General features: G+C 34.6%; 1 protein-coding gene across 1 annotated transcript in view; it reads right to left on the reverse strand.

Moving 5' to 3' along the window:
• The window catches only part of SESTD1 (SEC14 and spectrin domain containing 1), an 86,053-nt gene that overhangs the window by 52,722 nt on the left and 19,768 nt on the right, over nucleotides 1-13,563 (reverse strand). Inside the window, exons 2-4 of the mRNA XM_006921244.3 lie at nucleotides 7,417-7,496; nucleotides 5,387-5,495; nucleotides 831-921 (exon numbers count right to left, since the gene is read on the reverse strand). Of these exons, the coding sequence (XP_006921306.1) occupies nucleotides 831-921; nucleotides 5,387-5,495; nucleotides 7,417-7,471 (255 nt within the window). The 5' untranslated portion in view covers nucleotides 7,472-7,496. The remainder of the gene's footprint in view (nucleotides 1-830; nucleotides 922-5,386; nucleotides 5,496-7,416; nucleotides 7,497-13,563) is intronic.

A 13,563-nucleotide genomic window follows, 5' to 3' on the forward strand; every position in this document is an offset into this window, starting at 1 on the left:
ACTCACTTAACTTTTGCCTTCTTTAGAAGCCCTTCTAAGGAAACCCAGGTAGATGGGAGAAATCTATCCCCTTTCAATCACTCAAATGTTTTATTTTTCCTTTTCAGATCATAATATCCTCAAATACCCTTATATTAACAAATGTTTACTAAGTACCTATTATATGCAAGGGATTACAGAAATATTCTGTAAGGAACACAAGGAAATGTAAAACACAAGACGAGAATCAGATTAGGGACTGTGTAATTGCAGCTATTTATTAAATGCTAATTTGTGAACAGCTAAAGTCCTCAGGGAAATGGCTGTCAGGTAAATTTCTTCTGGGTTAGAGATAAATAATAAGACCATCCAACATCCTGGTGCTTTTGGGAGGAAAGAGGAGATCAGAAGGGAGAGACCTATCAAAACTGTCTGAGAAGCGTTTTCAGACTAGACTTACCCAGTCCTACTCCTCACCTGTTACATCAGAATGAGGCAGAGCGGGGATGACGCAGATACTACAGCCTGCAAAAGTTCCCAGGTGAGTCTGATAACGTCTGCCCTCACACTTTTAGATAGAATGGCCTACTTGCTTCAATTATTTAAATATGACATATTATTTTCAATCATTTACAAATCTTTAAAATAGGCTTGAATTTTATTTTACTACTCAAAGTCAAACCTACGAGAACTGAATTAATATATCAATCCAATAGTGAGCTGTGCACTTCAGAGCTCAGTCACTGCTGAGAAGCTTGGGCACAGTCCAATAAATGAAATACATTTACCATTATCATCTTATCTGTTGCTGTAAACTAAAGTCATTTCTTAATAGTAAAAAATAAAATTACCTGTAGCATTAAGACTACTGTTTTCACCACGTTCCACTGTGATTTTCTGCCATCCACAATGACGGTAAATCCTCTAGCCTTACACTTTTCACTGAAATGAAACAAAACTACAAAACATTAAAACAAGCTTCATATTTTATTTTTTATAATCCTAAATAAAATTTATATCTTAATCATACACAGAGCAGTATTAATCTTACTTAGTCTGGTTTATATTATCAATAAATAAAATTCTTCAGAGTATCTGTTCAGTGTCCTCAAGCAATTTACTTTTCTCAATTCAGGAAATACTGAGAATTTACAAGTTAATCTGGCAAGAAAGTTACTCTAAATGTATGGAAAGTCACTGTCTTAAAAAGAGAAGATATCAAAGCAACATTTACATAGTCCCACTAGTCTCTCAATGTCTTCACTTGTAAAATGGGATCACACTGACGTATGTAACTAATGACTGCCAAGTAATGAGTACTTCTTGTCTCTTCTTTCTGCCAGATGTATAAGGTTAAAGTTTGTAAAGTAACAGAATAAAACAAGTAGAAAATAAAGTTAGCCATTATTAAACCACTGGAAATGGGCTTGTGTTCTTTTGGAGAAATTTAATGAGAAGAGGCAGCATTTGGTATACATAATAATTCATAGCTTGAATACACCCTGTCTGACCCACATCTGCTCTCACTTTCGCATTCCCAGTCATTCTACCAGCAAAATATTATCTTGAGTGTTGGAAAATGTGTTATTGCTATATATTATATCCAATTACTCAAATATTTACTAACGAGTTCCCAGAAGCCTACCCTAGTAAAATGCAACAACTATAGGAAAAAATGCCATCCTGGAGACCAAAATTATATAACTTTATTATTACTGTTTTATTTATATAATAAACTTGTTACAAGTATCTCAACTGCCCTCACTCCAATACTGTAGAAGAAACTACAAGGCTGCTTAGCAGAGCAAGGATTTGGTGATGAAACCTCTCCCAATTCAAAGTTCTCCCAATGCATACATTACGGGAAAGGTAAACAGCTGCCCCTTGTCCTGAGATTTAAATCCAACAGTCTAGGGGATTCTACTAACCCTCCCTTGCCCTCCAAGAATCCACATCAACCTCTCAGGAGGGTTCTTGGAGAAGTGATGTTCAATTCTATTGAGAAACAGTAAGGTAACAAGAATGAGAATGATATGGCTAAAGATTTGGAAGGACAAGCACCTCTGCAGACAGAGACAAAAACTGAGCTTCCAAAAAAAGAGAGAAGTGTTCAAGGTGAGGCAACTTGAACCATATGTCCATATAAAAAATGTGCACACAAATGTTCACAGCAGCATAACTCACCATAGCCAAAAGTAGAAACAACCCAAATGTCAAGAGCTGATACATGGAAAAACAAATTGTGGCAATCCATACAATGGAACATTAGTCAACCATAAAAATAAAGTACTGATACATGCTATAACATAAATAAACCTTGAAAATATTACACTACGTCAAAGAAGCCAGACATAAAAGCTCACATATTATATGATTCCATTTATATAAAATGTTCAAAATGAACAAATACCTAGAGACAGAAAGCAGATTAGTGGCTGCCATGGGCTGGAAGGAGGGGAGAATGGAGAGTGACTGCTAATGGGTATAGGGTTTCTTTCTGAACTGATGAAAATGTTCTGGAATTGGAGAGTGTGATGGTTATATATCTTTGTGAATATAGTAAAAACCACTGAACTGTACACTTTTAAAGGTGATATTTATGGTGTGTGAATTATATCACAATAAAAATGTTGACGTGTTCTAAGTTTGTGTTACAAAACAGAAGACCCACTAAGTATTCTTTGGGGGTAAAAGAAGTGAAGCAATACAATGATCATTTCTGAATTAGCAACAGCATGTAAAGGCTTGCTGTGGGAAGCAAATCTGACATTTAATTGATGGTTGTGGGATCAGGTAAGGAAGAAATTCCTAGAGTTCCCCACCAACAAGACATCTAGGAAGACCACTATGACTTAGGGGGTACACAGCCCAAGAGAGACCAGCCTAGATAGAGTAGTTGGGTACTGAGTAGACTTCAGATAGGTGGAAGAGACTCAGGGGTCTTTAGGACATTATGGGAATTTGCAGACAGGAGAGCTAAGACACTGAGCTGCCCAGTGGAGGGCCTTCTCAGTTGGGACTAGAGCAAAGAAAAGTGTGTCATCCCCATATTTGGTACTTTCTTATCACTGGCATCTGCATGTTTGAAGTACAAATTACACATCATTTTGTTAAAGAAGTTTTACACAAAGCGTTTATATTTCAAAGCACACTCTAAATTAATCTGTATATTAAGACAAAGAAAGTAATGAAGCTTGCAAATACCATCTGCAGTGATCTTAAGGGCATAAAATACTCTAAATTTATCTTTTAGGGTACTTAAAAACACCCTTAATCATACTTTCTAACATTTTACTAAGATAGATAATGAAAATATACACAATCCAAAGATACTATTTGAAAACTGCAAGACCAAGTGATCTTTCAACTACTTGAAAGGGATAGTTTTAATTTTTTTTACTTCATTCCTGCAAGTGGAGTTTAAACTGTTTTTAACGACATATTTAATTTGGAAGCATGTTACGTCCTTTATAAAGGGCATGCTGGAGGAGCTGAAGTGCTATATTAATAAATTCCTATACACTATTAACATGTTTATAATTATATTTTAAGAACAATAATAATAAAAAAAAAATCTATTAAAACCCTGCCTCCCCATTCTTACTCTGTAAAGAGCCTTTCAAGGGTAAGGTGACTGAGTTAAAACAGGTATTAAAAGAAGAGAGGCTCCTTAACAAACTCACTCCCTCTGACTAGGAAGAGACTGCAGGTGGGTTTCCTGGATTCACTATTCTGTAGCTCTTCACTAACGTCTTTGATTACAGCTAAGGGATCCTCCTCTTCCACTCATAGAGCTCTGCTTACACTTATATAATGGCACTAATTTCACTTATGCTTTTATTATAATTACTTGTTTACAATTTATCTTCATTAAATAACATGCTTCCATTAAGCAATAATATTATTTTACTAATACTGTGGCAGCTTCTAGCTGCCAAGAGGGCTTTTAAAAATGTTTAATGACACAATCAAATCACTCCCTCAGTCAGAGTACGAGAACGGCTTTCCTTCTCATTCAGAACTGAATCCCTTACCTTGGCCTACAAGGTCGTCTATGGTCTGACTCCATCCTTTCTCTCTGATCACTCTCCCAGCACTCTGTCCCTCTCTTGAACTGCTCCAGCCACACAAGCCTCCTTGCTAATCCCACAGCATGCTGAGTTTGCTCCTGTCTCAGGGCCTTTGCACTCACTGTTCCCTTTGGCTTAAATGTTTTTTCTTAAATGCTCTTTCATTGAATATCTGTAAGGCCTACCCCTCACTTCAATCACGTCTGTAAAGTATTCTTATCATTTTATAAAAGATTACCACACAACCCCTTCCCAACCCATCCCTCTCTAAACTCTTTTCATGCTATTTTCATAGCACTCAAGAACATCTAAAATACTGTGTATTTACTTGTAATATTCATTTGCCCATTAGGGAATAAGGCCTATAAGGGCAGGGGCTGGGTTTGCTTTGTTCATGTATTTTCTCAGCACCTAGAACAATGAGAAGTTCATTGAAGAATCTCACATATTTACTGAGTGACTAAAGACTTACAACCTTAATGCCCCTGTGATTTTTGGGAAGTCATTAATCTTCTGCGTCCTGATATTTATTCTGTAACATAAATGAGTTTTTCTACAATTAAGAAGAACTGACTTAAAATCCAAATTTAAATTAAAAAAAAAATTCAAAACTTGAGAAAAATGGAAAGGTAACTTCTGTACAGGTTAGATCTCTATAGAATCAAGAACAACTGATTTTTTCCAAAATTCTAATGCCTGGGGGTCCACCTCCAGAGATTCTGATCCAATTGTTTTGAGGAGACCTACACATTAGACGTCAGCCCCCAAATGTCACATATGGGAGAGGAAGCTGGGGAAGGGGCTTGATGCAGTTGTTATTGAAGTGGTGGGGAGGCTTGGGAAAATAGAAAGGTTGAGTTTTGTCTTCATCCAAGAAATTGAAAAATTAAAAATCTAAGGAACTCTGAATTAAAAAACATTTTTTTTTTGCATTTTTTAAAATAAAAATGTTTTAAACTCCTAATAGCCTTCACTTGATACATTAAAACCTACAACTGTTTATCTATATAGTGAAATAGCTAACTAAATAAAAAACATTTTCTGCTGAATTCACTTCTCTAAGTTTGCTGAAGCTGCCTGATATATAGATGCTCAATCTCTGTGTTCTGTGAAAGTTAACAATACATACCTTTTGGAAATATGTATCATATCATTCAATGCATCAAGAATATAAAATAAGTATTTTATCTGCTGTGGTATAAATTACTGATTCTGGCGTTAATTTCATTGCTAATAAAATCAGATAAAATAGCAAAATATACTTTAATAATAGCAGGAATCATTAGTAAGTGAATGAAAACATACTGAGATTTAAGAAAAGACACCTTTAGAGTCACCTTGGAATGCTGAGCAGGTAGTCTAAGGTGACACTCAGCTCATCCATATTTGTCTGTTCCAAGCATAATGGAATTGTCAGAATGAGGCCACTTCGTCTGTCCTTTCCACCTATTAAAGAAAAAATTAATAAATTTAACATGTAATAGACACTAAAGCACTAAATAAATAATAAATATTTGACCCAATGTTACTAAAACAATTACAAGTTTAAGACGTCAGTAAAAAACTAATGACTGTTTATTTTCTATACTGTATGTTTACAGTACTATAGCAAAATTATATATTTAGAAAAAAAGAGTAAAATAATTCACCCATGAAATCTTCACTTAAACATAGCAATCAATTATCATTTTACTTTTCTTCCATTTAGTCTGCTTCTTAATGTAATCAATTCATTAAATACCTATTGTATGCCTACCACAATAAAAATTTATAAGTAAAATCAAATAAATTTCCAATCAGCCTAAGAAGAAGAGCTTTAAGCCATAAAAAAATAACATGAAATGTGTCAGGTTTATGCTAAGTTGTGTTACATAAAATATTATAAAAAGGGATTAAGAAAATGGAGAAAATGATAAGAGCTATGATAAATATGTGGAATGTTTCCTAAAAATGGCTAAGACATAAGTCAAATGAATAGAATTTACAAACCAAGTAAAAAGACCATTCTGTAACAAGGAAGGATCTGAGTTAACTCACAAAGGTCAGACAGGTGTTCTTTGTTCACGAGAGCCCTGCCCAGCTGAGGAGAGAGTATGGGACCTGTACACAGAAGTCTGAAAGCCAGGTAGTGCAACACACTCACATTTCACATATGTTCAAGCCCTCTTCAATTTTCCATACACATTAAAATGTAACTAATAATTTCATATGCACATAGCTTGTTTGAAAGTTCCCTACATGACTGATTTACACAATGAAGCCTATCTTCTGACCCAAGTGACATTGATGGCAATTTTAGAAGCTTAAAAGCCAGCAAGTACTAAAAAAAAAAACAATTCTATATGATCTAAAAGGTGTGAAGCAAAAAAATGACTTCTATAAGTGATATGAATGCAATTCATGATGTATCAACCATATATGATCTCCTTTTATTATTAACTATGTAAATTACTGATATTCAACCACTTTGACCTCAGTAAGTGGTAATTTCAAATGGCTCAACTTAATAAATAGTGACTTCAATTGCACGGTTTTTTTTGCAATACAGGTTTTATTTTTTAAAAATAGACTACACTCATAGTGTTCACACTGTATCCCCTAAATGATTTTGTTGACTTGAAAAGTTTTCTTCTATTAATAAAAAGTGTGAAAATTACTGGTTAAAATAATTACCAGTCTATATAGAAAGTCAAGTGGGGTGGATGTTTCATTTATTCCTCAAATGATTTATTCCTAAGAGATGTTTCATTTATTCCTCAAAAAACACTATGCTTTACCCCTGCATTTAACCAAATCTGAAAAAAGGTTATCATATCTGAACTGCAGCATTCTGACCCACTATGGAATTGTATTCAGAGGACAGGCTCTCACATTCAGAACTACATTTATCCTCATGCCCTCTGCTTTCCCTAATAGACAATAAAATATAAGCACCTGTATGAACACAAAAGAGGCCACAAGCCAAGAGGAAAAAGACTTTCAAGATAGGTATGGTCAATATTGTCAAATGCTGCACAGAGATGTCATAAGGATGCAAAAATGTCAGTGATAACGATTATAAAAGAATAATATCTACTCTTGGCAACAGTGTGGGCAAAGAGGCATTTTGAAAAATACTTTGAAAATACTCTACCTTGTAGAGGTCATTTTAACCAAATTATAGAACGGAATAAAAATTGGCCTGCCAAGAAACATAGTGACTGAGTTGGCTTGCACAGCTATCCATTCTGATTAAAAGTGTGTCAGACATACCTTTGAAACAAAACCTTCAAAGAAAGATAAAATGCATTTCTTTCAAACTTATCAAAGAAAAAAGTTTAAACAAGTTTATATATCAAATGCTTCCAATGTTAAGAAGAAAATATACCTGAAAGGAAGGCTAGTTTTTTCTTCAGAATGGGTAATATTACTGAGGCTTCCATTTTACTCCAGTCAACGTTTTCGCTTCTGAAAACAAAGAAAGTTAAATGTCAACTATAAGATAATTACTGTATGAAATACAAATTTATGATGACTTATACCAGGGTTTAATCTCAGCATTATAAACATTTTGAGTTGGATTATTCTTTTTATTAAGGAGCTGTCCTGTGCCCTGTATACTATTTAGAAGTAGCTCTGGTTCTGTCCACTAAAATACCAAGAGCCCTCCCTCCTTCCCAGTTCTGACAACCAAAATGTCTCTAAACATTGCCAAACATCTTCTGGCAGGCAAAAGCACAGTCAGTTGAGAATCACTGGCTTGACTGTTTTTCAGAGCAATACTCTTGGGGCTAGAACAGTGCCTGGTACATAGCAGTAACTCAATAAACTGTGAAATAAAGGAATGAATCAATCAAACAGGTAATCTTTCTTCTGTTACTCTCATTATTTATACAGCATAATTCCAAATATATGATTCTTTCAGTTCCACTATTAAATAGCTTTCTCTGATTCCTCATATTTTTGCTTCTCCACAATACATGGTAACACATCTTTTCCTCTTGCTGACCTCAAGATATTTCTTAAAAGATTGTTTCAGTTTTTACCCTCATTGTTAAGTGTTTCCATCTCTCCACATTTTGTATCTTTAAGTTCTCTAGGGAAAAAATATTAGACCAGTTGATCTTTTTGTACCAAGCCATAATTCAATGTTCTCGGTTTAGTTTTCTAGTGTCCACTCTGCCATAGCCAGAAGTTATGGCTAAATACAAAATGGGCCTATCCATACAGCAAGGGCTAAGGGCAAGACAGTTTCCCATTAAAGGGAACTTTAGCATGGCAGGCATCTGGAGCCCTATCAAAACAGGATTTCGAGGAGAGCAGGACCTTTAAAACAAAAGAAAATCAAGCATTCAATTATATTATCCACTTAGATGTAGTTTCATGTCTGAAAGAGTATTCTCCGTGATATTATCCCTCCTTCTCCTGTCCCACTTCACACCCACCCATCATCATAATATATAGTGACAGTTCCTTGGAGTCCGCCATGAAATTACATTGTATTCACTGAAACCATACTCTCTTTTTTAAAACAGCTTCCTCTTTTTTTTTTTTCTGAGATATAACTGACATATAACATTAGTTTCAGGTGTACAATATATTGATTTGATATTTGTATATAGTTCGAAGTGATCACTACAGTTATCTTGTTAACATCTGTCACCTACGTAGTTACAAAAATTTTTTTCTTGTTATGGGTTTTAAGACCTACTCTCTCGGCAACCTGCAAATATGCAAAACGGTGTTAATTTAACTATGTTAACTACAGTCACAAGAAAGCATATGCTCTTGCAAATAATTTTCTAGTAGAGAATATGACTCTCAATAAAATAATACTATTTATTCAGCAAACTCCTACTATAAGCCTATCCCATTTCAGGCAATGTGCTATCAAGTCACATCCCTGCCCTGAAAAAAAAAGTAGACTTTAAAAAAAAAATTCTAAGATATTAAGAAAAAAATGTAGTCTCAATATGTCAGATAATGACTAAATGAGTAAGACTACTTAAAGAAGTATACTATTTTACAACTTTTGTGTATACAACTAAAAAAGAAGGACCACTATTTGTTCCTGTTTACAAAGAACACACAATGTCAAACTAAATATGATATATATATTCTTGTAAAGTTTTATTCTTGAACATGTGTTTACAATTTATTATTAATTTTTGATATCAGCCCAGGCTAACACATACTCAGTAGGAAGTATGAAGGAAAAGCACACATTTTACATTTTTAATCTAAAACCAGCAGCACTTCAAGTTTCCAGATCAATATCCTGACCTGATGAGTTTGTTATCCAGCTCTATAAGAACCAAAGAGCTCAGATTCACATCTGTGATCCCTTCTCCTGTGACCAGCTCGTCAGAGGCCAAATTTGAAATTTTTATGATAATGATTATGACAATTAATACTTACTGTTTACTACAAGCCTTACTACATGCATTGCTCTGAATGATTTACTTGTATTAACTTATTTAATCCTCACAACGTGCCTGTAAGCTAAGTACTACTATTTATCCCCCTTTTACAGAGGAGTTAACTGGAACTTAGAGAGGTTAATCGTTGCCCAACATCTCAGAGCTAGTAAGTGGGAAAATTAGGGTTCATTCCCAAGCAACCTGATTCCAATAACAATGTTCTCACATTGCACTATCAGATTACCAGTAAAACAGCTCAGAAAATACCCAGTGATATCTTGTGACAAGATGGAGCTTCAGACTATATGCAAAATTAAAATATCTAGAGAATACGTGTGTGTGTGTGCGTGTGTGTGTGTACACATGCCACTGCCTTGATTCATGCTAAAGTACCAGCACTCCACCCATCATTTCTTCTGAATCATCAGTGCAAATGTCAACATAGCCACTGCCTTGATTCAGGCTAAGGCACCAGCACTTCCACCCACCATTTCTTCTGAATCATCAGTGCAAATGTCAACATAGTGAAAAGGGCTAGCAATACCTACTCATTATTATAAAAGTAGTTTTGACCTCATAGACCCCTGAAAGCGAGAAACAAGAGAATCGCTGATCTAGGCTATCAATGAGATGCTCCCACAAAGGAATTTCAACCTTGAGGGAGTAATGCAGATCAGCAACAACTTAAGTCACAAAAACAGAACTGGCTTCCTAACCAGACTTTTCTTTTGGTATGAGCGCAGACAAAATTTCAACTGCCTTTGGTTCCTTCTTGTTTTCTGAGCTTATTTCTCTATCTTTCTCATCAATCCTGTGAGTTATAAAACATCCTTCCAATGAATTCCTTTTCTGCTTAAGTTAGCTACAACAGAGTTTTCTTTTAGTCAATGGAGAAACCTGATTGGTAAAGGAAGCAAAACCGCAATTGAGAATTTAGTAGACAGTCTCTGCAGTCATTTTAAAGCTTCTCTTTTAAAAGTCTGTTGCCATTTATTCTGAATGAAAATGTCATCGATACACTGAGGTTTTAAGCCTTGCCACATAAAACCCAACTAACCAGCACCCAAGAGAAAAGAACATCTGGAATCCTAAGACCCCATAAAGCATAAGAAATGATAGCTGCAGTGGACCCTTAGTGTCCTGTGTTATCTAAGCTTTACAAGTCAGGTTCCTGATTTTATGCCAAGTGCCAAATTTTTCACCACTGTGTTCTCCATATACTCAAAGCAAAAAGGGGAGATGGTTTCAGTCTCCGGTCTAGATTTTTCCTGGCAAGCTATGATATCCAGAAGGTATCTTATCCTGAGAGATAGAGGCTTTGTTCAAACATTTCATTACAGAACCACCTCAGCATACTAAATTGCATTATACAGCAAAATACTAAATTGCTTTTTTTTTTTTGAACCAACAGCTTTTTTAAGAATATCTTGAAAGTGAAGAAAAAGTAATTTAAAGCAATCAGAAATAGAGGTTTTTGGGTGTGTTGGCCAAGATCAAATGAATTGATGAATAAAATGTGAAGCGGTCAAAACATGGAAGCTATAATGTTTACTCTTCATATCTCCCTCCCTTCTCAAACCTCCTTTCCATCAATCTCTTTCACTGTTGTTATCAAAGAAACAGGTAATGAAAAATGATTACTGTACCAGTAGTTCCAATTAAATTTAGTTTTTCAAAAGTTGTTTTAGATTTTTCAAACATTAGCACTGGCAAAAAAAAAAAAAATTCCCTATCTCTGGTCGTCTTACAGATCTCATAAATAGCAGTTAAAAAAATGTAAAAAAAAAAAAAAAAAAAGGAAACACAAAAAAAAGGAAAAATCTTGCAAAATATAACTATCTATTACTATCACTGCAATTAAATGTTAAATTACACAAAGGTACCAGCTCATGCTCTTCTCCAATGAGATAGATATAGATCATTATTTTTCACAAGCTTATTCAACCTTAGATATATTTGAGTGAAATAGATTCACAAACAAGGAATGAAGCCAATGACAGACATTTACTTGATATGAATTAATGAACACTGGCAAGGAAAATGCATTTTTTAAAAAATTGCCAAGTGACACACAGCCTAAGAAAAGGAAGAATTAAACAATTCATAACATGCTTAACAATCACATGTTATATTTCATATACGGACATTTAAAATGACTTATTTTAAGTCACAATTTATTAAATATAAGAGAGGTAGGAAGCTAGAGTTTATAGCAGATGAGGTGCCTTGGAAACTGGTGACTATAAAGAAAAATGTGCAGCCATGACTGCATGTTACCTCCAACCAAAAATGAGTAAGATCGAAGTCAATTAATATCTTTCCTAGGTGAGAAATAAATCCTACCTAAAACAGATCCCTTTTAGAGTTAGGGATAATGAATTGAGAACTAAAAATATAGGGAGACTAGGTTTCCGGTGGTATTTGTACCCATCTTCTTTGAACACCCTTCCCAAAATCTTGCAGTTAGAAAGAAGAAACTTGGGGCAAGCAAGTAGTTAAATTATCTTATCTCTCCAAAAGCAGAGACCAAGTCTTATTTATCTTTGTATTTATTCATTCATTCATTTTCTCATTTATAAAATCTATATTAAGAACCTACTAGATTGAAGCAAAGTTAGGTGTAGACATATGTGGCATTCAAAAACTATCTAATACATGGATAAATGAACAGATGAACAAACATATGAAACCAACAGTAAAGCAAAACACTTACCCTAGGATTCCTAACATTGTCATAACTACCTGGATGTCATGCCTTATGATGCAATCATAGGACCACGCATGCATGCTTTTCCTTAAAAAAAGCTCCTCTCAGCTTCTTTCTACTGGGACAGCCTCAGCTACATAAATTGCTGGATGCTAGAGAAAGGCAGGTCCATGTTGGTGCTAAGATGAACAACAATGAGTACTATCAATGGGAAGCAGAGGATATATTGAGCAGCAAGAAAAGAGAATTGCAGGCCTTTTAATCAAGACTGGGCAAATTACAATTCACAAGAGATTGTAATTGATGATATGAGTGTGTACACCGGAACTCCTCTCTCAGCAAGTATAAATCAGTGAGTTTGTTTGGAAAATTTAGTTAGGTTCTTCAAAGAGCATTTACAAACATCAGTGAAAATGCATTAGGAGAGCCTAGGGCTAACTAAATCATCTCTAATAAGTCTACATCATGTAAACACATAATGGCAATGAACAAAATCAGAATGTGGGCTCCTCAGCCTTATATTTTCAGAAGAAATACTGTCCTTAAATTCAGATTAGAGGTAGATGGGGTAAAAGGGCTCAAATATGTGGTGACATTAAAGAATTAAAATTAATTAATTTTTAAAAATTCAGATTAGAAATAGCTTCAACTGTTGTTAGGAAGAGCAATCTTTGAGATTAAAACAAATGAGCATACATATTTAACATGGGATTCATTAGTTCCTAACTGGGTTCATCACTCTACATATCCATACATAAAATTACACAGAAAACACTACCGAACTTCAGGATAATACACCAGTAAAGCAGATCGACAGTTAAAAATTTGTGTAATTTTTTGTTCTGGTAGGTGCCAGTAATCTGGTTTTACAATGTTGACAGTTCTAAATGAAAGATCAACAATACTTTTGGATAGATTTTAAATGAAAATGATAAAATAATGGTTAACTTTCACTAGAATATAGAGCTATCCAAAACATTTGATTTGTAATTAAATAAAATTCAAAGCTAAAGTATTACTTTATAACACAATTTTTATGAATGGATCGGGACCTAGTTTACTCGGTGAGGGAGGGAAAGAAGAGAAGAAAGAAGGAAAGGGAAAGAAAAAGATTTTGAGTTTTCTATGAAAGTATCAATAATCTATCTTGAAAAAAAAATTCTACATTAAGAAGTCCAGTAGGACATTAAAAGTCTAATGCTGTATTTACAATTCAAAACTTCAAACATCTACTGCTAATAGTAATGACAGACAACCACTTAAAAATCCTTTTCGAATCAGCAAGAGCCACAGACACTGCTATTTACAAAGTCAGAAGCAGGGAGAAGTCAGTTCATGTTAAGGACATCCTCACCCTTCTAGCTATTCTACCAAACCCTTAGCAGCTGCCAACCTCCCTTTTTGACGG

The sequence above is a fragment of the Pteropus alecto genome, unplaced genomic scaffold (genome assembly GCF_000325575.1).
Source record: "Pteropus alecto unplaced genomic scaffold, ASM32557v1 scaffold3, whole genome shotgun sequence".
Taxonomy (NCBI): domain Eukaryota; kingdom Metazoa; phylum Chordata; class Mammalia; order Chiroptera; family Pteropodidae; genus Pteropus; species Pteropus alecto.